This window comes from Orbicella faveolata, unplaced genomic scaffold, assembly GCF_042242905.1.
Source record: "Orbicella faveolata isolate gen_17 unplaced genomic scaffold, um_ofav_v1 contig_36, whole genome shotgun sequence".
NCBI classification, from domain to species: domain Eukaryota; kingdom Metazoa; phylum Cnidaria; class Anthozoa; order Scleractinia; family Merulinidae; genus Orbicella; species Orbicella faveolata.
Genome location: NW_028301565.1, coordinates 1,329,407 through 1,357,318, shown reverse-complemented (window position 1 = coordinate 1,357,318; position 27,912 = coordinate 1,329,407). Strand labels below are relative to the sequence as shown.

Below are 27,912 nucleotides of genomic sequence, written 5' to 3'. Positions count from 1 at the left end.
CCTCCTGGTGAAGCAGATGGTATGTTACTACGATAATAAAAATGACTGTCAGGAAAAGGCGTACACCGCTTTGGAAAACATCCAGTAGTTTCCAGACAGATACATTTCATATATGTGATATCATGTTCCTGTTGAGCTGGGACAACAACACGTCTCTGTTCAGTTTACTGTGACAAAATCTGAAATGACAGTAATTTGAGGAGGGCCCCGCGGTGAAGCGTTTCAGTTGTCCACTTCGCAATCGCGATTCGTGAAATACTGTCTCGCGAAGAAGTTTCTAAACGTAAAATTGTTACCGTTGACGTCAAAAATGTGGAAAAAGTACCTTATAATTCCGATTGTCATATTTATTTCTCCAGTTATCGGAGGCAAGCGAAAGAAAAGCGGTGAGAGATTTTATGATTCATTTCGCTATCTTTACATCACTACTTCCTCTCTGGGAATGAATTATTTATCCTTATGTTGAAATTTGTTGTCCTAGACTCTCCTGACTGCCAAAGAACAAATGAAGAAGCTTTTCGATACTGCACTAAATCTTGTTCGTCTGACAATGATTGCAAGTCGAACCAGAAATGTTTATGTGACGAGGACTGTGGAATGAGCTGCGTCAGAAACAGTAAGTGTGCGTGTGTGTGTTATGGCATGTAAGTTAATTATAGTGTCCTCAATTAATAATTTCCCCCTCTCTTTCTTCGTGCCGTATGCCACATGTCTTCCTGCCCCTAAAAATGCTTTGTAAAGACAATATTGTTTTGATATGTGAATTAACGTAACTTAACGTTGCAATATTTTTGGGACGTTTTATTCCTTTTCAGCACTGAAAAGGACGCAGAACTATTTTGACCGATTTTATACGGAAGTCATAAACATTGGCAAAATATTCCAGCATCCCTCCTTAGACATTTCAATTTCCCTAACCAAACCTTCAATGACGATTTTGACTGTAACGTTAACGACATAAACCTATGTCCCTATGATATTTGAAACATGAATCTTAAGACAGAGGATGTAGAAAAATATCGATAAGCTGTTAAAATAAAAAATAATAATAATAAAAATAATGATAATAAAATATTATACATATCATGCCCTTTCCCCTTTCATGGATGCTTGAAACCCGAATTAGACTTTAAACTTTAGTAAAAGCGACAAATTCCTTTTGCGGCAGAAGATTCGTGACAAGCTAAAGATCGCATGACATCTAGATATGTAAGAGGCAATGTTTTTGTATTTTCCATTCTTGCCTTACCTACTTCTTTCTTGGCACTCAATTCGGGAACTATTCACCAGCCAAAAAGTGCGTAGCATCAATCTTTTCCCTTGAAACATGCCACAAGCCCAATCTGAAGCCAAATATAGCAATTTATTTTCTGCATCCATTTCTAATACGATTTAAGGTCAATAACATATATACCTAACAGACTTGGATGTTTTATAGATTTAAGGTGTGAAGCTCTATCTAAATCTAAGAATTCTCGTCAGAAGTCCAGCAATGGTCGCTCATTTAACAGTGTAGTGACATACACATGCAAGCCTCCATTCAAACTACGTGGCTCGTCTACACGAACATGCAGAGCAATAGGAAAATGGGACGGGAAGAAGGCAAGATGCAGTGAGTATCTTTGTAGGTTTTAAGTCTCGTTCAAAGTTGATACTTTCATTTTAGGCGGTAAAAAGATGGCAAAATAGGTGTTACATTAACTATGAGTTTCCACGAATCTTTTTTGGCTTACCTTCTGATTTTTCCTTCCTTCCATTTTTCGTTGCTTCAATCATTCATTAAATTATTCGTTCGTTAGTTCGTTCTTTTGTTCGTTCCTTCGTTCCTTCGTTCCTTCGCTCCTTCGCTCCTTCGCTCCTTCGCTCCTTCGCTCCTTCGCTCCTTCGCTCCTTCGCTCCTTCGCGCCTTCGCTCCTTCGCGCCTTCGCTCCTTCGCGCCTTCGCGCCTTCGCGCCTTCGCTCCTTCGCGCCTTCGCGCCTTCGCGCCTTCGCGCCTTCGCGCCTTCGCGCCTTCGCGCCTTCGCGCCTTCGCGCCCTCGCGCCTTCGCGCCCTCGCGCCTTCGCGCCCTCGCGCCTTCGCGCCCTCGCGCCTTCGCGCCCTCGCGCCTTCGCGCCCTCGCGCCTTCGCGCCTTCGCGCCTTCGCGCCTTCGCGCCTTCGCGCCTTCGCGCCTTCGCGCCTTCGCGCCTTCGCGCCTTCGCGCCTTCGCGCCTTCGCGCCTTCGCGCCTTCGCGCCTTCGCGCCTTCGCGCCTTCGGGCCTTCGGGCCTTCGTGCCTTCCCATCTTCGCGCCTTCGCGCCTTCGGGCCTTCGCGTCTTCGCGCCTTCGGGCCTTCGCGCCTTCGCGCCTTCGCGCCTTCGCGCCTTCGCGCCTTCGCGCCTTCGCGCCTTCGCGCCTTCGCGTCTTCGCGCCTTCGCGCCTTCGCGCCTTCGCGCCTTCGCGCCTTCGCGCCTTCGCGCCTTCGCGCCTTCGCGCCTTCGCGCCTTCGGGCCTTCGGGCCTTCGCGCCTTCCCATCTTCGCGCCTTCGCGCCTTCGGGCCTTCGTGCCTTCGCGCCTTCGGGCCTTCGTGCCTTCGCGCCTTTGCGCCTTCGCGCCTTCGCGCCTTCGCGCCTTCGCGCCTTCGCGCCTTCGCGCCTTCGCGCCTTCGCGCCTTCGCGCCTTCGCGCCTTCGCGCCTTCGCGCCTTCGCGCCTTCGCGCCTTCGGGCCTTCGGGCCTTCGCGCCTTCCCATCTTCGCGCCTTCGCGCCTTCGGGCCTTCGCGTCTTCGCGCCTTCGCGCCTTCGCGCCTTCGCGCCTTCGCGCCTTCGCGCCTTCGCGCCTTCGCGCCTTCGCGCCTTCGCGCCTTCGCGCCTTCGCGCCTTCGCGCCTTCGCGCCTTCGCGCCTTCGCGCCTTCGCGCCTTCGCGCCTTCGCGCCTTCGCGCCTTCGCGCCTTCGGGCCTTCGGGCCTTCGCGCCTTCCCATCTTCGCGCCTTCGCACCTTCGGGCCTTCGTGCCTTCGCGCCTTCGGGCCTTCGTGCCTTCGCGCCTTTGCGCCTTCGCGCCTTCGCGCCTTCGCGCCTTCGCGCCTTCGCGCCTTCGCGCCTTCGCGCCTTCGCGCCTTCGCGCCTTCGCGCCTTCGCGCCTTCGCGCCTTCGCGCCTTCGCGCCTTCGCGCCTTCGCGCCTTCGCGCCTTCGGGCCTTCGGGCCTTCGCGCCTTCCCATCTTCGCGCCTTCGCGCCTTCGGGCCTTCGTGCCTTCGCGCCTTCGGGCCTTCGTGCCTTCGCGCCTTTGCGCCTTCGCGCCTTCGCGCCTTCGCGCCTTCGCGCCTTCGCGCCTTCGCGCCTTCGCGCCTTCGCGCCTTCGCGACTTCGTGCCTTCGCGCCTTCGCGCCTTTGCGCCTTCGCCCCTTTGCGCCTTCGCGCCTTCGCGCCTTCGCGCCTTCGCGCCTCCGCACCTTCGCCCCTTCGCGCCTTTGCGCCTTCGCGCCTTTGCGCCTTCGCGCCTTCGCGCCTTCGCGCCTTCGCGCCTTCGCGCCTTCGCCCCCTCGCCCCTTCGCCCCTTCGCCCCTTCGCCCCTTCGCCCCTTCGCCCCTTCGCCCCTTCGCCCCTTCGCCCCTTCGCCCCTTCGCCCCTTCGCCCCTTTGCCCCTTCGCCCCTTTGCCCCTTCGCTCCTTCGCTCCTTCGTTCTCTCATAAACTTGCTTCATCGTTTAGGAATCGCGTGCAAGGACCCAGGTGAAATTTCTTCCGGAAACAGACGATTGGAGGGCCTACAAGCCGGGAAGTATATTCAGTATTGGTGCTTTGATTCTTACAACCTAATCGGATCAGCTAGGATCATGTGCCTTGAGACAGGAGAATGGAGTGCCCCAAAGCCAAAATGTGAACGTACGTAACGTGATAACAATTTTTTTAACCGCGTAAAGGTTTTTGCACTTTAATGTCATGTGGTTGAAATGATCTCAGTTATATACTAAAGGACAACACAATGGTTTTGCTTGCGTCTTTGCATGTCTGGTACTTTGTTTGTTTGTTTGTTTGTTTGTTTGTTTTGTTTCATGGTCTGTTTGTGGTGGTGGTTTGGTTTGTTGCTTCCTAAGATACCGTAGTTAAAACGGTAGGCAAAGTCTGTATACGAGCCAAGTGGCTCATCAGGCCGGAGCTTATCCCGGTTTCAGTAGCATGAAGCGTCTAGGAGTATTTCTACTCCCCACTGGATGGGATAACTAGTCCATCGGAGTGTTGCCTCCCAGCCTTAAATTCGCCGGCACCCATTTATACACCTGAATGGAGAGAGGCACCGTGAGAGTGAAGTGGCTTGCCCAAATACACAACACAATGTCTCCGGCAAGGGCTCAAACCCGGACTGCTCGCTCCGGAGTCGAGCGCACTAACCATGAGGCAATCGCGACTCCCACCCGACGTGCTTAAAAACCGAACCCGTAATTACCTCCCTTAAGCAATCTCTTTGATGTTTTCTTTTCAGTTCCGCAGTGCAATCCACCCAAGATTCCGGTTTCAGCTATCGTCTACTACCCGCGAAGGATGAAAAAGACATTTAAATACAGCGATCGCGTGTTATTAAAATGTAAAGAAGGGTATTTCAAGTCAAGCGGTGGGGTTTTGTCATGCAAAGGTTCTAACCAATGGACGGGAGATATCACTTGCTCACGTAAGTTTTCTTAAAGTGATGGATGTGCCTCGTGTAATATCTCATGTAGTTTAGTTACAGTACCGGTCCACATAACATAACTTAGCTAATCCGGAGTTTTAACAGCAATTTAGTACGGAAAAACAAACTTGGCCCTGGATACTACATGAAAAGCGCAGACATGAAAATTGTTTTGCTCGTTTTATATGCAGCAACAAGGATGGCGGAGCATATTTTGAATTGGGGGCGGGGGGGGGGCTTACAAGCGGGGCCCAGAGACGCTAACTTGTAGGGTTATTTGTAAAATCATTATTTTGTGTATTTTTGGCTTGAAAGGGGGGGGGTTACCCCCCAAGCTCCCCGGCTCCGCCATCCCTGAACAAATACCTAAAACAATGAAGGTATCAACTTATTTTAGCAGATGAAGAAATAACATAACACATATTGTATCTTACCTTATTAGCTAAAAGCTGCGGCCGTCCGAGGGACGTTCCTAACGGAAAAATTATAGGATACTTATATTCATTCAAGGAGAAGGTGCGTTACGTATGTAATAAAGGTTACAAGCTAAATGGACCAGCTTACAGAATATGTCAGGCAAACGAGGAGTGGGGTGGTAGAACGCCAACTTGTGAAGGTAAAGAAGACTGATAATTTAGTCATATAGTTAATTCTGATTTCTTCCTTTCCATTGGCCGAGATCCCACTACGTGACCTGCAAATAAATGCCTACAAATAATGGGCTGCCCTTGCGTAGTATCGCCTAAACTTCTTTTGCTGCAAATAATATTCTGCTCATGCGTAATTGAAACCACGCTCTCGTGTCAAATATGGCAAATCGCTTCTCTGAGCTGTGAGAGAGTGATTTCAATTTGAAAACGAACTTGGTGATCGAATGATAAAACAATTATTGAAGTCGTTTATTGCAAACTATCGTGATTTGCCAATGTCTCGCAAATGAATTATTTGACTCAAATAATGCCCGAGACAACTACAGCCCTAGCATTTTCCTCAAGTGGACATGCTCCTGGGCTGGACTTCAACAAATGATTGTTATAGATATCATAAACAATACCCAAAATTTATGTCTTGTAGTGGTGGGCTGTGGACCCCTGGACAAGCCAAACCATGGAGACATAATTGAACAAGTGGGGCTAACGTTTGGAAATAGAATAGTCTTCGAATGTAAAGATAAAGGTTACGAAATGAAGGGTTCAAGAATAAGAACTTGCCAAAGTGACGGAACCTGGAGTGGCTCCCCTACAACATGCGAGAGTAAGTGGACTGTTGATATGAATGCCGCAGAAAGTGTAGTAATTGGCAAATAAGGCAAACTTTTTTTACGTTTGTGATTAAGATTATATAAATCGCGTATTCTTTCGTTTTGCATAGCATTAACCAATTTTACGTACAGCACATCAGTAAAGCTTCTTGTTTAATAAGTGTATGTAAAACATACAGACCAGATGTAGATGAAACTTGTTACATGTAGTTGTTTTCTTGATTAATAACAGTACCTTTTTGTTTTTGTTTTTTTATGTTTTTCTTTTCCGTTTCATCTACATAGTTGTTCGATGCGGTGATCCTGGAAAACCCGCAAATGGAGGGAAACTTGTTAATAAAGGCTTCGTGTACGGTGGATCTGTGGAGTTTACATGCGACAAAGATTTCACTCTGAGAGGCAAGTCGACCATTTCCTGCCAGGAGAATAAGGAATGGACCGCTTCTGTTCCACGATGTCTTGGTGAGTGTCAGTAGATACAGTGAGTTTGTGAAATGAACGTTTCCAGCATCAGCCCTTTGTCAGACCAGTTGCATCATAGAGAATTCAATGTAAAATTTCAAATATCTCTATTAATTCCTGAGATACCTTTAAGTTTAAAGAATGGATGAAATATGTAAATTAGGGGAGTGATGACGTCATCCATTCAACCCAATTTGATATTAATTATATAAATTGAGCTCTCTCAATCAATTTGCTGCGGAAAGCATTGAAACTTGGTGCACTAATAGTTTTTAAGGTAGCACACCTACAGATGCAATAAAATTGTGTTTCCACGACAACACTCTCGTTTAGACCCCTCAGACCTATTTTCAGCATTTTACTAAATTTCAGCCCAGGAAAATGAAACCAGGTCAAGTTGTCTACCTAACACATTTATATGATTGCTAGATCACGCAAATAAGGCATTACCAAGAAATATCAAAATGCAATGCGAAAAAGCCAGAAAATCCCTAAACATCAAAGCGGTCTGGAACTAAGCGTGTTGTCATATTGTAAATCACACCTTGTAGAGTCTAGGTGCCAAGAATCAAGCATGTCTGATACATATTGGTTGAGATCTCACTTTCATATATTTGATTAAAATGTGGTTGTGTATGATGTAATCAATTAGCTAATTTGCATATTTTAAAAACTTTCTAGAACGAAAAGAGATATTTAAAAAATGTAAGCGATATTCTTCCCATACTAACCACTTGTTTCTGTTCTAAAATAACGTAAATCAGAGAAATGCAAATTTGATCACAGTACCACCCAAAGGCTGACACAAACTCGGTACGGCGGTTAAGTTTAACTTGATAAGTGACTAGGTGTTTAACATGCGTCTCCCAGCAGTCTCCTTAGAAGAAAATAACTTTGTCTTTGTGTATAGCTAGTATATAGCCATCCACTCCCCTCCCCCCTACCCCGTGGAAAAAAAAAATTGAAACCGGGCAGTGGGCGTTTTTAAGTTGGCTATATAATAGACCACTCTTTCTATGGGTTTACGGGCGCAATAAACTACTTGAGATGTTGGGAGATGACGAAAAAACCTTTTAAATCACAAACCGTTAGGCGAGTAATTTACAAGCTTTTCGAGTGGTTTATTGCGCCGGTAAACCCATAGAAAGAGTGGTCCATTGCTTTTATAAAATAACTTTGGACAAGAGATTATATTCTCTTGCTTTCTTGAAAAGCCGTCAATGAGAGGAAAATTTATTGTGATCAAGTTACTTGTTTATCGTGATCAAGTTGCTTATTCTCATCAAATTCTTGAGATAACGTGACAAACCAATCATGGCGACTGAAAGCACCAAAGCACAGACGCAAAATCCACAACAAAGCAAAGCGACGGGAACATTTCGCGCTAAAACAGTTTTAACAAAGGAAAGGAAAAGGTTATCGGTGAAATGCAGAAAGCATATTAATTAATGTAAAAGTATTCTAGTAGCAGTAGTAGCAGTGGTAGCAGTGGTAGCAGTGGTAGCAGTGGTAGCAGTGGTAGCAGTGGTAGCAGTGGTAGCAGTGGTAGCAGTGGTAGCAGTGGTAGCAGTGGTAGCAGTGGTAGCAGTGGTAGCAGTGGTAGCAGTGGTAGCAGTGGTAGCAGTGGTAGCAGTGGTAGCAGTGGTAGCAGTGGTAGCAGTGGTAGCAGTGGTAGCAGTGGTAGCAGTGGTAGCAGTGGTAGCAGTGGTAGCAGTGGTAGCAGTGGTAGCAGTGGTAGCAGTGGTAGCAGTGGTAGCAGTGGTAGCAGTGGTAGCAGTGGTAGCAGTGGTAGCAGTGGTAGCAGTGGTAGCAGTGGTAGCAGTGGTAGCAGTGGTAGCAGTGGTAGCAGTGGTAGCAGTGGTAGCAGTGGTAGCAGTGGTAGCAGTGGTAGCAGTGGTAGCAGTGGTAGCAGTGGTAGCAGTGGTAGCAGTGGTAGCAGTGGTAGCAGTGGTAGCAGTGGTAGCAGTGGTAGCAGTGGTAGCAGTGGTAGCAGTGGTAGCAGTGGTAGCAGTGGTAGCAGTGGTAGCAGTGGTAGCAGTGGTAGCAGTGGTAGCAGTGGTAGCAGTGGTAGCAGTGGTAGCAGTGGTAGCAGTGGTAGCAGTGGTAGCAGTGGTAGTGGTAGTGGTAGTGGTAGTGGTAGTGGTAGTGGTAGTGGTAGTAGTAGTAGTAGACTTTATTTACCCTCGGATTGTAGAGTAGCTTTAACAGCTAATGTCTCCGAGCATTTCAACAGCACAATGGCAGAGACCAGACCACAACAACTGACGGTAAAATGCAGGTATTCGTAGGCAGAATCGGTCAACACGGAAATAAAAGACCATTCAAAAAGTTTGCAAGTAATAAAAACCTCATACGCTCGGCGAGGTAATTCAACGAGAATTTTTAAAACTTTTGTGAATATAATGGAATGAAGTTTAGTTACAGAAACGTTGCTTCCGAAATTTATTCAAAATTTCTTTACTTACTTTAAAGGCTATGAGGTTCGTTTTTCTCTGTATCTTGCTAAATGAAAACTATTGCTTGAAAGCTAAGTTTATGGAACCAAATTCATTTATCGTCTTATGCGTGCATGCAGAGTTTTTAAAAATTCAAGGGTTCTGATAAGCGGCAGGTTTCTTTTGCAGCTCACAGCTCACAGCTCACAGCTCACAGCTCACAGCTCACAGCTCACAGCTCACAGCTCACAGCTCACAGCTCACAGCTCCAGCTCACAAGTCACAGGTCACCAAAAAATATGCCAAAACGTGATAAAACAGATGCATAGAAGTGCGTCCCAAATGTAACTATAACAGCTCTTTTCTGAAAAACAAAAAAAACAAAACAAAACAAAAAGCAAAAACGCATAAGGAAAATCAGCTGTGGCACTGAAATAAATAAATAAAAAAAAAAAAAAAAAAAAAAAAAGATCCAAGGAAAGCCAAGACTTATTTCTGTTGAAAACATAAATTCTTTATAGCCTTTCAATATGGTATGAAAACGAAAGAGGCTTAAAGTGATGTTGACAGTGAACCAGGAGGGCCTAGCATCTAGTCTGTCACGATGTGTCACACACGGCATTTTGATGCATCAAAATGGAGGGTTCTGTATGTTTTGCGAAACGTGGATAGAATTTGTATTTTTATGTGACACATGATTTAGCCTTTGAATTTTTACGTGAAACGTGATTGCTTGCTTTTTTCTGTGAACGTGAAGCCGCTTTTCGAATTTTTCGTGATGCGTGAAAAGGCCAATTACTTATGCGTGAAATTGTTTTCAGAAGAGGTATAGGGGACACTCTTGTTTCTGTTTAGCACATACCCGTTGTAAAGATTTCAAAAAAAGACAGGAATAAAACAGTTCAATTTGCTATCATAATGAATTATCTTATTACGATAAAATATATCTCTGAACACTACATCTCTGAAAGCTACATTTCAACCCATTTCGTACATATACCACCCCTAGAAATCTTTTCATTAAAATTATACAGTAAAACATTTTTAGTTAAGGTTTGTTGCATGGAAACATCGATAAACCTCTTGGGAATCTCGGGTAATTTTAACATCACGAGTTTTACTGAGTGCTTTTTGATTGTGACCTGTGACCTGTGATCTGCAAAAGAAACCTGCCGTCTGATAAGTTTAATGTTAACTCGAAATCCTTCTCCTACTTTTTTAACAACGCAAATTGATCAGTCAAGCCCAGGTGACTTCGTCCTCTACAGGCCCTGGAAAGCGCCGGGAAAAAGGGTTTATACTACTTTAATTTAAACTCGAGCGTAACCGGAGTCAGTGTAAAATTTTTACCCCTCAAAAAAAGATAAAGCTTCATTTGCCGACCAACTTCTGGTCCTGTTTTTTCTTGCAAATTTCCATGTACGTGTTGAATGAAAATATATTTGGGACATTCGCGTTATCTCAGCCAGTGAAATCCGAAACTGTTTATTACATTTGTCATCGTTACTAGTGTACTGGGTTCTCTAGTTCCCGCGCGTACAGCTGCCATATCGGGAACGGTGGTTTACTAGTACGTCAGAACATAGGCTTTGCAACTCTATTGACCAATCACAGCGCGTGTAGTATCTAGCTATTATATAAAGATATATATCCAGATTCCAGGAAACTAGAGATGTAATGCGGAATCGAAGACCTCCTCCAACTTTTACTAAAATGATTGATCATTACCAATTACACTCTTAACTCTTGGCTTTTGACATCATACCTCACCGTTGGTGCTATAATTTAGTTATTATATATCTTCTCATCTAATAGCTCCTTGCCCAGACCCTGGCCTTCCCTATCAAGGAAACAGGATTGGCGATGACTTTCGTCATGACAGAACAGTTACGTTCACGTGTCCTAGAGATTACCGTATGGAGGGTGTGCAAACGATAACATGCTCAGACGGACAATGGAGCAACAGAAAGCCAAGTTGTAGGGGTAAGTTTTTTTTCTTTTAAACAAAAACCACACCGGGCCAGCAGAGGGCTTGAAGCTGCACCCTCAGAAAAATTTTTGGGTGTTTGATCCAATGATAGAACGTTTTATCCCAAACAATCCTTGTTTTTTGTTTTCCTGATTTTAACGGTTTTTGGTGAGAAAATGACGTCACCGTGCTAAAGGCAAATTTTCATTTCTCTGTTATGGCACAAAAAGTACACAGAACTCGTTGAGATAAAGTGGAACGCGAAAGAAATATGGAAAATCTCATCCGCCTAGAAGATATAAGACTTGGAAGTTTGAAGTTCTCGTAATTTCCTTACTATTCGTTGAACATGTACAAAATTCAATTTTTTGCCGAGGGTGTAGCTTCAAGCTACCCCTTTGTCGACCCGCAGTGACCCAAGGTAATCGAGTCTGACCTATTATACTAATAAACACACACAAACGAAAACCTCACTGAACTCGAACTAAAAGCGAAAGCAAAAGAGAAAAGGCGTAAACACTGAACTATTGGTGTTGGTTTTGCTAAGCGCAAATGGAAAATAACTTCCTCTAATTTATCATTTTGAACAAATCATATATGACTCGAAAGCGAGGCATCAGAGGCATGCTTTTCACCACTCTCACTCGTCGATTGAGAACTAGTAACAAAATTACTAAGGTAACCAGGCACTGCCTGCAAACGCGTCGTCTAGCCAAATCGCGTTCTGATTAAATAGATAACTTCCGCCACTGGATCAGGATGATGTTGAAAAGTTACGACTTTGGACAGTTTTTTTGTGAATTCGATGACTTCGTCTTGAGAAACATTCAGTTAGGACAACAACAAACCAAAAATAAGAATAACAACAACAACAACAAAAAACAAAACGAAAAACTCGGCAAGAAATTGATACCCGAACAAACAAACAACCAAACCTAAGAAAGAAAATCGTTTTATCTGATTTTTCTTGTTTTATTCCACAGCACCGTGTGCCAAACTCGCCCCGACAGCTCATGGCTGGAGATCAGGAGAAGACGACTTCAGACATGGGGCCTCTGTGAAGTTTTATTGTACACGTGGCTATACAAGGGTTGGTGCCTCTTCCATCACATGCTATGATGGTAACTGGAACAATCCAGCTCCAATCTGCAAAGGTTAGACTAAACTTTAAACAAGTTTAAGCTTTGGGATTGCGCAAAAGAAAAACAACATAGAAACATCGAACACTGATAGAGTTTTCGGTTGAACAGGTATTTGCCCACCACCACCGAGAGCCCCATACAATGGAAGAATACTTGGGGACAAGGATCGATTTCTCGAGGGCGATGAAGTTGCTTATTCCTGTAATAGCAACTATGACTTGTCTGGAATCGACAGAATACGCTGCGTTGGAAAGAACTGGGATTCCACTAGTGTACCAGTTTGTAATGGTGAGCTTGTTCCCGATAGATGACCGTCATCGTTAAAATTTGATCATATTTGTATGTACAGTATTTGTATAGTGCACGAAATAGAGACAAACCTTTTCTAACCCTTGGAAAAAAAAAATTGCTCGAAGACTTAAATTAAACTGCAGATTTAATATGTGTATTTTGAATTATTGAGAGCTGCTGCACTTTAGTACGTGATTTTAATCGAGCAAATCTATTTAATTTGACTTATGCAAAAGGGGAGTCAATGGATTAATCCATAGACTGTGATGAACCAGGATTATTACTTTTGTATTTTTGTATTTAAACAGTTCAAACACTATTCTCATAAGTTATTGTCCATTGAAGCTATCTTGTGGCAACTTTTTTAAAGTACATTATCTTCCTAGCTCGTTGCAGTTTTTCAAGAAGACCCGGAGGAGGTTTGTATGTGGAAGGCAGAAGTAAGAACAATGAAATGATCAAGCACGGTGAAAAAATAACTTACGGTTGTCTACGAAATTACAAGATGATTGGATCTAAGACACAGGAATGCGACAATGGACGTTGGACCAGTGATGCTCCAGTTTGCAAAGGTCGGTTAATAAAATCATTATCAGCAATATTAACTTTGAACTCGATACATACCTTAATTCGACATATGTTCCTGAGAGTATACACATGTACGAGCACAATCCTACTACAGATATGCGTGCATGACTGTTACTATTCTTGATAAATCAACAGCTGAAATTATGAAGAGATTTTGGAAATTTCATTCAGTAAAAATTTTCCAGTAAGTTTGAAAATAAACAGTGCATTGCGACTTTCCCCGAGTTATTATTTTTGGTGACAGCAACTTCATGCAAACGGTGGTAATTACAGATATTTAAAAACCGAGCTCAAGAAAGAATGAGATTTCTTGAAACTATCAGAGGAATATTGGAAAGGAGATAAGAACGTTACCGTTGTGCTCAATACCACTTGAGACATTTCTCTCAGAGACACCAACTGCGGAGCCCTATGTACTGAAACAAGAGGAACAGAACCGAAAATCAAAAGTTTGATGGAGTTTGTAGCTTGGGGATTTCAAACTTCTTAGCGCATGTACAAAACGTTTAAGAGTCATTTGTTTAAAGAATTTAATACGAAACTATATATCTTTATGTAAAGTTATTATATGGCAAGATAGGCTTCAAAATATATCCGAGCGTTCTGATTGGACTGATTGGTATGTTGAATGTTTTGTTTCCGAAAGCCGACAAGTGCCATCATATTATAAACTACTTACTAACCTAGCTTGCTCGAGAAGTACTTGCAAGAGTAGCGATCCATCTTTTTTTGTATTTCTCGAGTCGGCAGCACCAAACAATATGTAGCTGATATAAAGGGACTTTGTCCGACAGTTCAAGCATTTGGATTGATGACCTCGGTAACCCAATTACAAACTCGCCCCTCAGAAGATACTCGCTATAGACCCATCAAAGCATCTCTATTTTTATTTTCTAGCTTTCTGCCTATCTCCTGGTGATATTATTCACGGGAAAAAGATCGGTTCTGATTACAGGCACGGCGAAACAGTTTGGTATCAATGCGATGCAAGGTATACACTCAAAGGCAACGACAGACTGACATGCAATGATGGAAGCTGGAACCTCGATCCCCCAGAATGTAAAGGTAAATTTAAAAAAAATGCAAATACTTAATAATGAAATTTCAAATGTAATTATCCTTTATTTTTCCCTCAGAAACACATTTCGCTAATAAAATTCTAAATTATTTAACAGTGTTAACCCTTTTTCGGCCAGGGGACGTTTTGGGCCTAAACGAATTATAGCAACTTGAAGCTTTGAAAGCTTGAAGCGTTGGACTCCAAACTTTGTGGATTTTCATGTCATTGTTCAAGGAATTTGCCATGATTTTTTTTTTTTTTTCCGAATGTAGTACTGAATTCTTTATTCCGGCTACTCGAGGTTTATTGAATGAGTATCTTGCCTTTTAGCACCATGCGACAACCCAGGAACACCACCTAATGGACGCATGCAAGGAAACGACTTTAGACACGACTCGTTTGTGGTATTTACTTGCGATCGAAGTTATCAACTAGATGGTAGTAGAAATATCCACTGCAATGATGGCTCTTGGAGTGGTTCTGTTCCTAATTGTGTTGGTAAGTAAATCTGTGTTTTACACTTGACATACATTTGGACAGTCTCAGTTCAACGTAATCGCGATGGAGCCACAACCGTTATTTTGGGAAACCTCAGTCAGGCTGAAATATTGCGATCTCATAGTGTTTTACCCTTGACATACATTTTGACAGTCTCACGTTTGAATAGATGGTTTTTCCGTTCCACATACTTAGCGTCCGCAAAGTCCGCATTCCCTTTGCTCAGCACTGTAAGTAACGAGCTCTCACCGGTAGGGCTAGAGCTTATTTCTTATGCTGACCACTTGGATCGTAAATTTTGGGGACGATACTACATTTTACAGTGAAATGAACTTGCTGGTTCGCTTCTCTTTTAATTTTAACAAATTTTCTCTTACAATGTTTGATCTCGTCTAAGAAGTTGATCGGGAACATGCATGGAATACAGCTTTTAAAAACTGATATCAAGGCATTAATTGAAATGACAATCGCGGCAGATCTTTTAACCTTTATTTATTTTTACGTGTTTTTCTTTTAACTCCAGATATCATTTGTTATTTTTTTTTCTCCCTTTTGACACAGCGGTGTGTCCAGATCCCGGTGAACCATCCAACGGAAAACGCCTGAATAACAATTTCCAGGAGGGACAAACAGTGACTTTTAAATGCAATAGAAATCACGACTTAGTGGGGAATGACACAATTCGGTGTAGACGTGGAGCGTGGAGTGGCGTCATACCTGAATGCAAAGGTGACACGGTTATTCATATCAACCATTACTCGCAAATTAGTGTTAGTTTGCACATTACGGGTTTAAACTACTTGATCTTCGATCTATTTGCAATCCGCTCACTGAGAACGAGACATTCCGGCCCTCCTTATATGTGATTTTATTCATCAAATCTTCTTTGTATCCCCTTTTGCCAAAGATAAATTTGTTAGCCGACAGTGCAAATACACTGAGTATAAAATGTAACGCTGTGCGTGGTGAATAGTGTTAGTTGCAGTTTGTTAATATTCAATTCAAAGCTTCTAAGCATTAATTTCTGCGATACTGGATTTGTTTAGCGTTTTGCATTGCTCTCTGTGGTTGCTAACTCCGCGTCTTGAGAGTCCAAGCGTTATAAAGAACTAAAGTGGGTGTATTTTAATGTTTGTATTTTACAGCTCGATGTGCTTTAGATGGTAACCTAGACAACGGACACACGACAAACGGCATTTTTATAATAGGTGAACTCCTGCCACATGGCAGCCACGTAGAGTACGCTTGTGCTGTATCGTACACTTTAACTGGCACCAACATTCGTCATTGTGACGATGGGTTTTGGGATAGAAATCTTCCTTCTTGCAAGGGTAAGCTCATTTCAGACATGATAAATGGGTGGTTGTGATCGTTATTGTACCCGTGAAACCAAATGAAAAAGTTGGCTCAAGTAATTCAGATCTGTGGTATTGATGGTAATGTTTTGGACTGTGAATTTTTCCACTCTACTTAAACTTTTATACTGTGCTCTCGCAAGGACACGTGATCAATTAGGAAAACATTTGCTCGTTTGGCCATGATTTTATGACGTCATAGGGTCATAGGGTTGGTCCAACTCGTGCCATTTTTTTTTTTTTAAGTCAAAAGATACAGTGAAAATAGTAAAGGCAGGTGAAAAGAGATATAAAACGAGAAGAAAAATATTTTCTAAGGAGCAAATGCATGCTACTTTGTTGTATGGTCTTCGGTAAAAGCCTTCTTAAAAACTCTATGACGTCACAGGGTTTGTAACATAAACCTCTCGTACCCAGTTTTCCAAAAAGGTGTTCCCCGTTTGTAATGTCAAATTTGGACCTTAGGACCTTTTTTTAAATTTGCTTGCGAAATTTAACGCAATTTTTCTTTTTCAATTTCAACACCCTAAGGGACCGTTCAGTTTTTATAAGGTAGGGGGGGCTGGTGGGATTTGGGGGGGGGGCCATGCGAAAAAAAATGGCTTTCGAGGGGGGGCCATCCCAAAAAAATAAGGGGAAAAGGGGGGGTCACGTGAAATATTTTAGTAAAACTTTAAAATGGCATAATGTTTGAATATCAAAAAAATTGCTATAGAATAAACATAGAAGGCAGGATACAAATTTATTACAAACTTTCCTTCTGCTTTAAAAAAACGTTTGGCGACAAAAAGCATTTGTAGCTACTGAAAAGAAGTATTTAACAGTGTTATTTTCGAATGCAACTTTCACTGGCACTCATCCTCATCTCCGCTGTCGTCGAGTTCTTCGTCGCCGCTTGTGCTGCTATGGGAGTCTCTTTCACCAATGCTGCAAGAAGCAGCAATGCTTTCCGTCAGAGTGAACTCTTCAGGGTACATGAAGGTGTAAACATAATTTCTGACTTCCTGCTCAAGATTGGTGGTGATTCTGCTTCTTGCAGCATTGGTGAAATAATTCCCTTCCAAGAGCTGTGCAATGTATGGCCCATCTCTTCTAAATATCGACGTGGCAACATCTTCAACTTTAAGACACTCTTCCGGGACGGCCGTTCTAGGAGGGTACACAAGGCATTGTGGAAGATCATTTCCTAGCGGGTTTCCAACACAGATTCCATAAACTCGTTGGACGTTGTTTTCAGTCCGCTTCCTCTTTCTTTCATTTGACTTTCTGCGGTTTTCTGTTTTCCTTCTCCTTTTGTTGATGTCCTGTTTGAGTATGCCTTTGAATATGCTGTTATAATTGCTCTTCTTATTTTCTAGTGCTTCCATGTCCTGCGTGACCTTCGTCAACTTAGCTTCTGTACATTTGATCTGTTTTACATTAAAACTGGGGGCAAATTCTTCGCCCTGCTTTAAAGCAAGCCCATTGGACTGAAAGAGTGTGGAATCGTGTTCCTTTACATCTTTCAGTATGACATTCAACTTTTCCACCATTGCTCTGTGCTCTTTGATGGAGAAGTTCAGTTTTCTTCCATCACTGGGCTTCAACTGGTACCCTTGCATGGAAAACTCACTCGCCCTTTCTGAACAGCCATCCGCACTTAGAAAGATTGCTTCTTTTGCTTGTAAGATGTCAAACTGCCTGAATCGTTCAGCTGTAAACCTTTTCTTAAACGAGTCGTCGCTTTCGCCATTGTTGCGCATTTTGGAATGAGCCTCTTTCATGATGCTCATGTAGTAATGCGCTCTTTCCCTGATTGGATTAACAATATAAAGAAGAAAGAACATGGAAGTGGCAGGCTGGTTTTATCTGACCCTGAGAGCGTTGCTCTATTTGCAGATAAGTTTATTGTCAAATCGAAGTTTGTGGTGGATTATCTTCAGCATCTTGAAGTGCTGGAATTTAAAAGGAAAAAGAGAGCAGAAGAAAAGGCAAAGTTAAGTAGGGAGGAAGATTATCCTTGGACTGAGTTGTGCAAAGATCTAACCAAGCTTAAAAAGCTACGTGTTCCAGAACTAAACAAGTACTCAAACCACGACGGGCTGAAGCAGCATTTGAAAAGCAGTACGAGTGAGAAAGTAAAGGCAATTGTAAGACATTCAAGCCTGCAGCAGAAGAGTCCTCTCAGAGCTGGCCAACCAACACTGAGAAATGCCAGGACATTGACACAAAATGACGACAGGGCAAGTGCTGACAGCAGTGAAACGGATGAAAGTGACAATGATGAGTATGACAGTGACGCCATTGACTCTGGGGGAGAAGATGACTCAAGTGACGTCATTCTTGCATTCATCAATTCAGATGAGGAAGATGCCAATGAGAGGCCAAATGCCACACGCTCAGGGCGAGCCATAACTAGGAGATCCGAAATTGACTTCTCTTTCTTTTGATTTGTTTTTTAAACAACAGCTCTCTATCGTATAGAGATTGTAAATATTGTCTTCATAGTGAGCACAATAACGTGGAGTAGGGGGATAATAGAGAAATATTAAAAAAGTTCAAATCTAAATATTGTTTGTTCAATTTTTTTTTTTTGGGGGGGGGGTCATCCCAAAAAATGACCGCTATAAGGGGGGGCCATGTGAAAAAATTGGTAAGCTGAGGGGGGGTCATGCGATTTTTAAATGGTGCTTCCCAAATCCCACCAGCCCCCCCCTCCCTCATAAAAAATGAACGGTCCCTAATGCCTTTATTTCTGTTGAGAAATATTGTATTCCACAGGCACATTATATTATATTTTATAATATTTTCCTATTATATATTCCTCTGTTAGCATCTTGTGATATTTTATAATATTTTCCTATTATATATTCCTCTGTTAGCATCTTGTGATGATCCTGGTCATTTAGCTCGAGGGAGAAGAAATGGCAACCAGTTTTCGCATGGTCAGATGGTGGAATATGAATGCACTACACAGGGCTACAATTTGGTAGGCAAGCCACAATTGAACTGTAACGATGGCACCTGGGATTCAAAAAGGCCGGAATGTAAAGGTAGATATCACATAACATTAAATTACCGTTTAAAATACCGAGCAATCTATGAATTTAAGTTGTCTCCTGTTTTCTCCCCTTTTACAGCGACTTGTGATCCACTGCCAGCGCTCTCAAATGGCAAAGTAAATAGCCACAATACAAACCATGGAGCAGTAGTCTCATTCTCATGCAACAAAGGATTTCAACTGAAAGGCTCCAAGGAGATTACGTGCATCGATGGCAAATGGAATGCAAATTCTCCAACTTGCAAAGGTTTGAGCCATTCACTCATGTATATTTTGTTTAGAGCGCCTCCTTTTATAACAAAAACACCCTAAAATGTCAAATTGTCAGATGAAATACTTTTCTTTTACATTTTTATTCAAAAGCGATCGGTTTTATTGGCAGGCAGGCAGGCAGGCAGGTAGGTAGGTAGGTAGCTCGGTAGCTTGGTGGACAATCGATCGACGGATCGATTATCACAGAGCGGTGAGAGTTTCGGACGCACTGCTTATCTGTTTCTTGTCAATATTTTCATGCAGGACTTTGTAGAGATCCGGGACCACTCGAGAACGGACGCGTCATCGGGGGCGACTTCAGTTATGGCTCCTCAGTTATATTTGGGTGTAATTTTGGCTACGATTTACAAGGCCCAGCCTCTTTAACTTGCAGGAAAGGAATATGGGACGGTAGAATCCCAGCATGTAAAAGTAAGTAATGATGCAAATAGAAAACGTAGTTCCAGCTACATCTTTCTGCCCTATTGAGTTACAGGATCATACCTCATAACTTATTCAGGTAAAGCTTTCGAGTAGGCCAACCTTGGAGTCAACCGCGCGAGAGAAGAGTTAAGCGATCATCTGTGTTTCAAACGTCAGCCTGCCGAGCTCGGCGTAATATTACAAAATGCAAGTAACCAACATGTTCACAGAATCTTTCAAACTTTGTCCCTCCAGAGTTAATATTTAGAGAACTTAAAACATATCTTGCAATATAAATTAATAGGCCGAAAAAAAAAATAGCACGCGGCAAAAAAACAGAGGTGTCAATCTACAAATTATATGCGGATAAAAGCGGAAACCGCACAGACCTATGGACTCTAGCGGCTCTACTCTGGTGAAATGTCCTCCTAAAAACACAACATTAAGTGCCCTTCAGAAACAAGTGTGGAGCAAAAAAGGTCGCGAGACCGAAATTAAGAAAAATGTACTAATGTCAAGAAGCGTAGGAGTCCGGCCATGTACGGCCTGTCACCCTCGTTTAACACTGGCATTTAATCCAAAATCAACCACTGCTTCGCGAAATATTCAAAGATCCCCTATCGTAGCATACAAAAGGTAGACTACGAGTAGTCCCTCTTTCGCTTTGTTCGTGCGTCACGCGAAAGATAACCGCGAGAAAAATATGGCCGCGCGAAATCCTGGGGGCGAGGAGCGCGCGAAAGGAGCTCCTCGCCCCCAGGATTTTGGACTAAGCAAAAGAGGGACTACTCGTAGTCTATACAAAAGGGGCAGATCCTTACAGATAAACCAGTTCGAGCAAAACTTTCAAAGCGGCTATTTCACGTGGATAGGAGTTGTGTAGGCCAGTAACCCCAATGTTTCCACAGACAATCTCAAATATTTTATTTTGCCAGTATGTTACTACACCATATGGATCTGTTAAACAACATCGTCTTCGTTAAGTTTTTACACTTGATATTTGTATTGTCACGTGCCAGAGCAACATGACGGACGTACGATAATCATTATTCCTTGCTTTTGTTTCACTGTCGACTACATTTGTCGGCTAGCAGCGGCAGAACGTTAAGTGAAAAAAAAAAATAATAAATAAGTTACAACACTGAGTACTACCTTTCCCAGCGTTTTCTTAAGGTACCCACTAAAATTTCGTTATAATTTGCATAAACATTCTTAATTATTCATTCTTCATAAGAACGTTGTCAGGATCCAGGAAATCCTCAAAATGGGTGGAAGTTAGGCCAGAACCACTCGCATGGTGGTAGTGTACAGTTTCGATGTAAAAACAGGACTTTTGATCTTGTGGGAGCTTCAACTATAACATGCAACGAGGGAGAGTGGAGTCATCATACACCCTCTTGTGAAGGTAAGTATCGCAAGGGCCTGACTTAAAATAATTGATTATTAATGTTTAGTAGAATGTACTATTTGTATGTCGACCAAAAAATGTAAGCCACCTGAACACTAATTATTGAGGGCTTAGAAACATACCAGGCTTCCTAAACGAGATCTACACATTTCCCGACAGTTAAAAATGTGTTTTACCCAACGCTCAATCCGACGTAGTGAAGAGTATTTGAACCTAACATGCATGATCGCACCTTTTGAGAATAACATGGCTGCAGAGACGATATAGCCATGTATTACATGATAAACTGTTCGGTTTTCTTTTTTTATTATTTTTCATTTTTTATTTTTTTTAATATTACCGTTATTATTAGAAGCCCAGCTAATGTGGAAATCGTTTTAGCGAAAAGTCAAGTGTTTGCGACTTCGAGTCTGGGCTCGAGCTCCGGCAAGGGTCATTATATCGTGTACTTAGGCAAGATCATTGTACTTTTTTTATTGTGTATTAAAATTAGCACCAGCGAATTTGATTCTGGGTTAGGATCCCACTCACAGTGAAGTAGAAATTATGCTAGTCGTTTCATGCTAGTCGTTAGCTATGTACAGCCATTTCACAACCATAAACCATAAGGTCGTTAACACTTTGCTATAACGTGTCTTTAACAGCTCGTTGCAGTGATCCTGGCATACCGGACAATGGGGCAAAAGATGGCGATGATTATCGAAGCAGAGCAAATGTAACCTTTAGATGTAATACTCCCGCTCTAGAGTTAATTGGAAGTCGAGTAATATTCTGTCAGAATGGGAGTTGGTCCGATTCCAGGCCCATTTGCTCCAGTGAGTATAGACGAACCTTGCTTCCATATTAAGCTACATTTCGTTTATTAATCCGGGAACGCTGTTCTTAAATCGTTTGAAAACAATATTTATTTTTTTCTCAAGCATCTGATCGGGCCGGAATCCTAAATCCTCGAATTTGATTGGCTAATCATACGCACGTGACCGGTCCAGCTTTTTACGATACGGCCCACAGGCCGGATATTTTCCCCGCTACCTAAATTTCGCTCCTAAAAGTTAGCGGTGATCGTCAATCTTCTGCCTTTTTTACACATCCATCAACGATTAGTCAACGCAAGTTTATCTCTGTTCAGTTAAAAAAAAGGAAAGTCACTGTAAGTAAATTCAACTGAGTGTTTTGAAGTTGTGAGAGTTTGCTTGGTTGTTTGTAGCTTGGCGCTGTAATGGCGCCTAATCCTGTGTTTCTCTCGCCGTAAAATTTGAGTCAATTTCAGTCGAGTTTACCTCTCTGATCATTGCTGTATTTAGAAGAATTTCTGTGGAATACACTTAACGAATTTCCTCGCTTTCTGCTCTTTATTTTACGGTAGAAAAGTCTGATTTCAAGTGATTTTAAAGGAACGAGTGACAGAAATTGTTTTTGTAGTAAAACTTCAAACTTCGCACGAAATTTCACACCACAAATACAATTTTGGAGAGCTTAACTGGTGAAATAAACGCAACTAACATAAAGTAGTACGAAAAAAAATCTGTTCCGCAATTTATCTTTCTTTGTCTACTATCTGAGTTACTCGCTCGTTGCGAAGAGGTTTTTACAAATCGTTAGTTGACGGCGCGGAAGCCGATTCAAAGACAAAGTTGGGTAAACAAACCCATTTGTAATCTATAAAATTAATTTACCGCAGGAAAAAAAAAAAAAACAAAAACATGTTATTGGCCGTCGATAAAACCAGGAACATGGAACATCCCGGAACATTCTGGAACATTCCGGAAAATTCCGGAACAACCCGGAACATCGAATAATTATGATAATTATAAGAAAAATACGTAAAATTAAATTTTCGAAAATAAAATAAACAAAAATAAACTGGTATCAGCTCGAAATATAAAAAGATATTTTGGGGGGTAGGGAGCCTGGGGTATTCCTTCAACTGACCACAATGAGTGCAGGCTCCTTATTTTTTCGGTCAATCACGTCACGGGGCTTTACAGCACAAACCTGGACGATTCGGACAACGAATGCCAGGTAATTCATTGCGTTTCCTTTGTTAATCCCCGATTTTTTCAACATCTGAGGTATTCGTAGGAGTCAAAGATTAGAGCAGTGCGTTCACGCGCGTACTCCGCTTGTTTGGTCTACTTTGGTGGCGTTCGAATGGCTCGATAGAGAACTAAGTTTGATCGAATGTCAGATAACGATCTGCACGTGAAGTTGAACTAGCGATGAATAGATTATAGCCTATGGTAAAAGTGTTTTTAATCAATTAAGAATTACCTTGTACAGGAGAAAACATTTTCGAGGAAAGGCATTTGAACTGTTGGCGACACTTTGAATTCAATTTCAGATCGCCAACACTTATAACAAATATTTCTTGAGACAAAAAAGTTTTGACCAGCGACCCTGCAAGACAGTGCGTCGCCCAATGTTTTTAAGTTTTGTGTTTGTATTTGTTTACACTGTCATCACAGCTTGAGCAGTCCGAACTAGTTTACACAAGAAACTCAATGCCGAATAGTTTCTATTTCTATATCGTGGAGAAACTATTTCTTCATGAGAAATCGTGTATACGCATATCTTTGAATTGACGTAATGAATTGAATAAAGTAATCACACTCGTGTACTTATATTTTTCTGTCTGATGAAAGAGTTCGAACGCCACCACCTTGGTTTTCTATGAACAACGAAATCTCGGAATAAGGGACAGCCACGTGATTAAACTGATGGCGAACGACTGGAAGGAATGGATTAGTGTTCACTCATTGCAGTCATTTTCATTTTTCTTTCTTTTCTCTCTCTCTCTCTCTCTCTCTCTCTCTCTCTCTCTCTCTCTCTCTTTTTGTTTGTTTGTTTGTTTGTTTGTTTGTTTGTTTTTTTGTTGTTGTTGTTGTTTTGTTTTGTAACGTTTTTGTTTTGCTCTTTACTTTCCGGGCTGATACCTGTTTATTTTTGTTTAATTTAATTTTTGAAAAATAGATTTTGCATATTTTTCTCATAATTATTGTAATTATTCAATGTCTGAAACCTGTCTCTCCAACGTGAATGATTAATTGTTATGTGTTTCAGTTTGTGCAAGGCCTCTTGGTTTGGAGGACAATAACAATCGGGCTATCACGATCAGATCACCCGCATCCTTAACAGACGCTGCTTATCCACCGAATGCTGCAAGACTTAATGGTCCCTCCGCTTGGTGTCCATCAAAAACACAAGCTTACTTAGAAATTGATCTCGATAAAACTTACAAGCTCACAGCTATTGCTACACAGGGAGGAACAGTCCCTAACAAATGGGTTCAAAGATACAGACTCAGCTTCAAAGCTGGACACACAATTGTAGATTACAGTGAGTCTGGACCAAGAAAGGTGAGATCCACAGTACTCTTATATTTCCACTACTGTTATTGCGACTTCTTCTACCCCTTTTCATGCGTCCGATGCTCTTGGCGTCGTCGTCTTCGTCGTCGTCGTCGTAGTCGTCGTAGTAGTAGCAGTAGTAGCAGTAGTAGCAGCAGTAGCAGCAGTAGCAGTAGCAGTAGCAGTAGCAGTAGCAGTAGCAGTAGCAGTAGCAGTAGCAGTAGCAGTAGCAGTAGCAGTAGCAGTAGCAGTAGCAGTAGCAGTAGCAGTAGCAGTAGCAGTAGCAGTAGCAGTAGCAGTAGCAGTAGCAGTAGCAGTAGCAGTAGCCGTACTACCAATGCTGCTGCTACTGACACTATTGCCGCTGGTGCTACTGCTAGATTCTGTCATGAAGGATCATAGGATGCATGCACGACTCGACTAACTGCTTGCGTCAATGCATGTTTGCTTGAGCTTACAGTCCCTGGATTGATTCAGTTCAGTTTGGTTTGTTTGTTTGTTTGTTCGTTTGTTTGTTTGTTTGTTTTTTTAAGTCGTCCCATGAACTTGAAGTAGCTTAGCTTATGTTGGTCTTTCCTTAAGGTTATCCCGGGGAACAAGGACTCTTCGACCCTGGTAGAATACAAGTTTAAGGAGCCGTTCATTGCCAAGACTATAAGGATTCATCCCTTGTCTGCTCATGACAACCTTATCTGCTTAAGAGTGGAATTATATGGCTGTGATCCTAACCCAGGTAATTTCCTTGTAACGTAAATAAAACGCTAGATTTTATATCTGCTTATGTAGTTATATTTACTGTTTGGGGTGTTATTCTTGTAAGGCTTATAATTAAAAATGTTAATAAAATGCATACTGAGCGCGAGAGCCTTATCGGTTCCTATTTCAAGATCAGAGCTTTACAATGCGAAAAATTAGCAAGCTTATCCGCAGAACACTATAAAAATTAACATTACACAGTTATAATATTGTCATCATAATGTAACAATATGACACTGACCTAGTTCTCCTTTCTTTTGTTTAGACTGTATCCTGGTTGGTTCAATGTTCTGGGGATTATGGAAGTATAATCATGGCGCCGATAACTACTACAAAGTTTACATCACAAAGCTTAATGTCACACACGTTGACTTCGTGTTAGCAATCAATAAACAGCAAACACGTAGCTACCGACGAACTCAAGAAGTGCTTATTTTAGACACGATTCGAAAAAAGAAGGATATTCCGGTTAATACGTCAGTAATAGCCCTTCACAGAAAGAATAAACCAGAGTGGTATCGATCCGGTACTGTCGTGGAGTTTTCGGGTACAGCTTTAGCGTCAGTGAAATTTGACGACAATACTACAAAATGGGTCAGATTTGAATATCTCCGTTTAGTGAAACGACCACGCTTTTGTATTAGTGACATCTAACAAGGTAAACAGGGTAAATTAAAGATGCAATAATATTTTCTACAAACACACAGTAGACCTGAAGTACCTGATATTTGTTTTACAAAAAACATATGATATTACTTGTAGTTATTATATTGTGTTGAAAGAGCCCCAGTTTAGTTTGGAAGGAGTTTAAACTTTTAAGTATAGGCTATCGTATGAACGGCAGTGCAGTTACGCACGAGTTATATTAGAGAATTCTCCCAAAATTGTAAGAATATTTGGGCGAGGGAGCTTGAAAGAGTTTTCAAATATAAATAAAAGTGTAAATGTCCCTGCTCCCAGCCAATCACAATGAAGTTTCTTTTTTTTTTTTTTTTTTTTCAGTCACGTAATCAGCAACTTACCTTAAGAGCCCGAGCGAAAACAATGTTTATTATCATCCTGGTTTAGGATTTGTGCAGCTGTGTAATTTAATTAAGGTGATAAAACATTTCTGGTCTCCATTCATTAGTTACCAGTTATCGCACAACAGGACTCACAAAGTCTCCACCTTAGGGAATGGTTCAAGGCACAATATATCGCTATTCTCGGTTACATTTTGCACTTTTCGTTTTCGTAAAGAAAATAAAAGATTGATGAGTTACCGCTACATATACCTTGGACGTAAGGAGGGGAGACGGTGGCATCTTTTTTAATTTCGTCAAGAAGATTTTCTCTGGGCATCTGTCCATTTCAGTAGTTGAGACATATTTGCTGATATAGATATAGGAGATATTTACTGACAAGTGAGATGTGGTTTAACGGTTGATATGAGTTACGAAATAATTATAACGTTATATTGTAAACTGCCAAACCATATCCGGGGACAGAGGTTGCTGCAAAGCCAACATAATGATGCATAAAGCATCTTTTCCTTGATAAGATGTCGAAAAAGTTGAAAAACTTTAAATTTCCGTGTAAAAAGCGAAAAATATAGTGAAAAATTCCGCCATGTTGAATGAAGTCACCCCAGCAGGGCTATTTGCATATGTACCTGGTATACCATAATACTTTCGTCATAGCATGTCGAAAAGGCCAGGGGGACTCCTACCACCACCCCGCCTCCCCCTCTCCCCTTGCACCACAGTTGGGTATGAGTTTGCATCAAGAGACTATGAATCTGTTTGCATGTAGTTTGTATGTAGTTTGCTGAGATCCAACTAAAGCAAACTACAGCGTAGTGATGAAACGAGAGAGAAGAAACACTTAAATCTGTAACAGGAGAATGGTGTTGTGTTATTTTACAGGTTTAAGTAACTATTACGTCTACAATAAGTGATGTTCAACGATGCAACAAGAGTAACAACGACAAAATCAACAAACTGTAGTGCGATACGGTAAAAAGTTTATCGGACTGACCTGCAAATAGCTAAGCTAGTCTAGTTGTCAAACGTTTATAATAACTCCAGCTGAGTTATTATCACTTTAATTATTGTTATTTCTTTTTCTTTCTTTTCAAAGAAAAATTATCATACTCTGCTATTTTCAATAAAATGTTACCTTCAATAAAATGTTACCTCTCAGACTTTGTTTTCTCGCCTTTCTATTTGCTGGTGGTTGTTACACACATGAAATTGAAATTAACTTTCCGGCTCATTCGTGTTCTCTATTGCAGGTTTACGCCAATTATGGAGAAAAACAAAACAAACAGAACTCATAAACAAAACAAAACAGTGGCAGGATAATTTTCTACCTGAAAGAAATATTAGATAAAAATGAGACGAGGCAATTCACTTTCACCTTCCACAGTTCATTACTAGCTATTTACTCATGTTCACTCTAACTATAATTGCTTGATTTTTCATATCTTTCGTTACTTCCGTTTGTTTTTAATTTTCCAAGGCAAAAAAGAGCGTAAAAAGCAACCAAAGCTGACCGTCACAATTCTTAAATCCTTAAGAAAAATATGCTAATACAAATGCAAAATAGATAAACAACTTGTTACGTTATCGGTAATTATTTATTGCATCTTCCTTGCATACGACTGGCGAGCCGGAAATTTGAACTGACCAATGAGAATTCAGCAGGTGGGAAAAACTTTTTCCTGTCCTGACGTCAATGTAAGTTAACAGGAAAGGCACTGAAATCAGGCCACTTTTCTCACACGAGATGCCATTAAATACTCACGAAATGGGGTTTACAATTCCAAAAACCATATCAAATGGCAAATTGTGAAAAATATGAAACATTTTGTGTCTCCAAGCTTCTAATTTGGCGCCAAAAATGGGTCGCCGACGTCCGGCATGGCAACTCGCTCGTAATTCGTTGAGTATCGTCAGGTAGGATAATAGTTGTGTTATTTTGAACAAAATATGCTG

General features: G+C 41.7%; 1 protein-coding gene across 2 annotated transcripts; it reads left to right on the top strand.

The window, feature by feature from the left end:
* The first annotated feature begins 132 nt into the window (after positions 1-132).
* On the top strand, positions 133-27,119 carry LOC110050088 (sushi, von Willebrand factor type A, EGF and pentraxin domain-containing protein 1-like). Of its 2 annotated transcripts, XM_089274791.1 has the most exons (24): positions 136-386; positions 482-616; positions 1,439-1,612; positions 3,693-3,866; positions 4,465-4,650; positions 5,093-5,266; positions 5,725-5,904; positions 6,197-6,373; positions 10,624-10,791; positions 11,761-11,931; positions 12,028-12,207; positions 12,597-12,782; positions 13,696-13,863; positions 14,189-14,356; positions 14,918-15,085; positions 15,502-15,687; positions 18,573-18,743; positions 18,831-18,998; positions 19,268-19,435; positions 20,661-20,831; positions 21,479-21,649; positions 23,895-24,190; positions 24,764-24,914; positions 25,203-27,119. In XM_089274791.1, the coding sequence occupies exons 1-24, from the start codon at positions 311-313 to the stop codon at positions 25,589-25,591; spliced, it is 4,356 nt and encodes a 1,451-aa protein (XP_089130917.1). In that variant the 5' UTR covers positions 136-310; the 3' UTR covers positions 25,592-27,119. The 2 variants fall into 2 exon arrangements, with proteins under 2 accessions (XP_089130918.1, XP_089130917.1); XM_089274792.1 differs by lacking the exon at positions 21,479-21,649 and having other exon boundaries at positions 133-386.
* Positions 27,120-27,912: the final 793 nt, after the last annotated feature.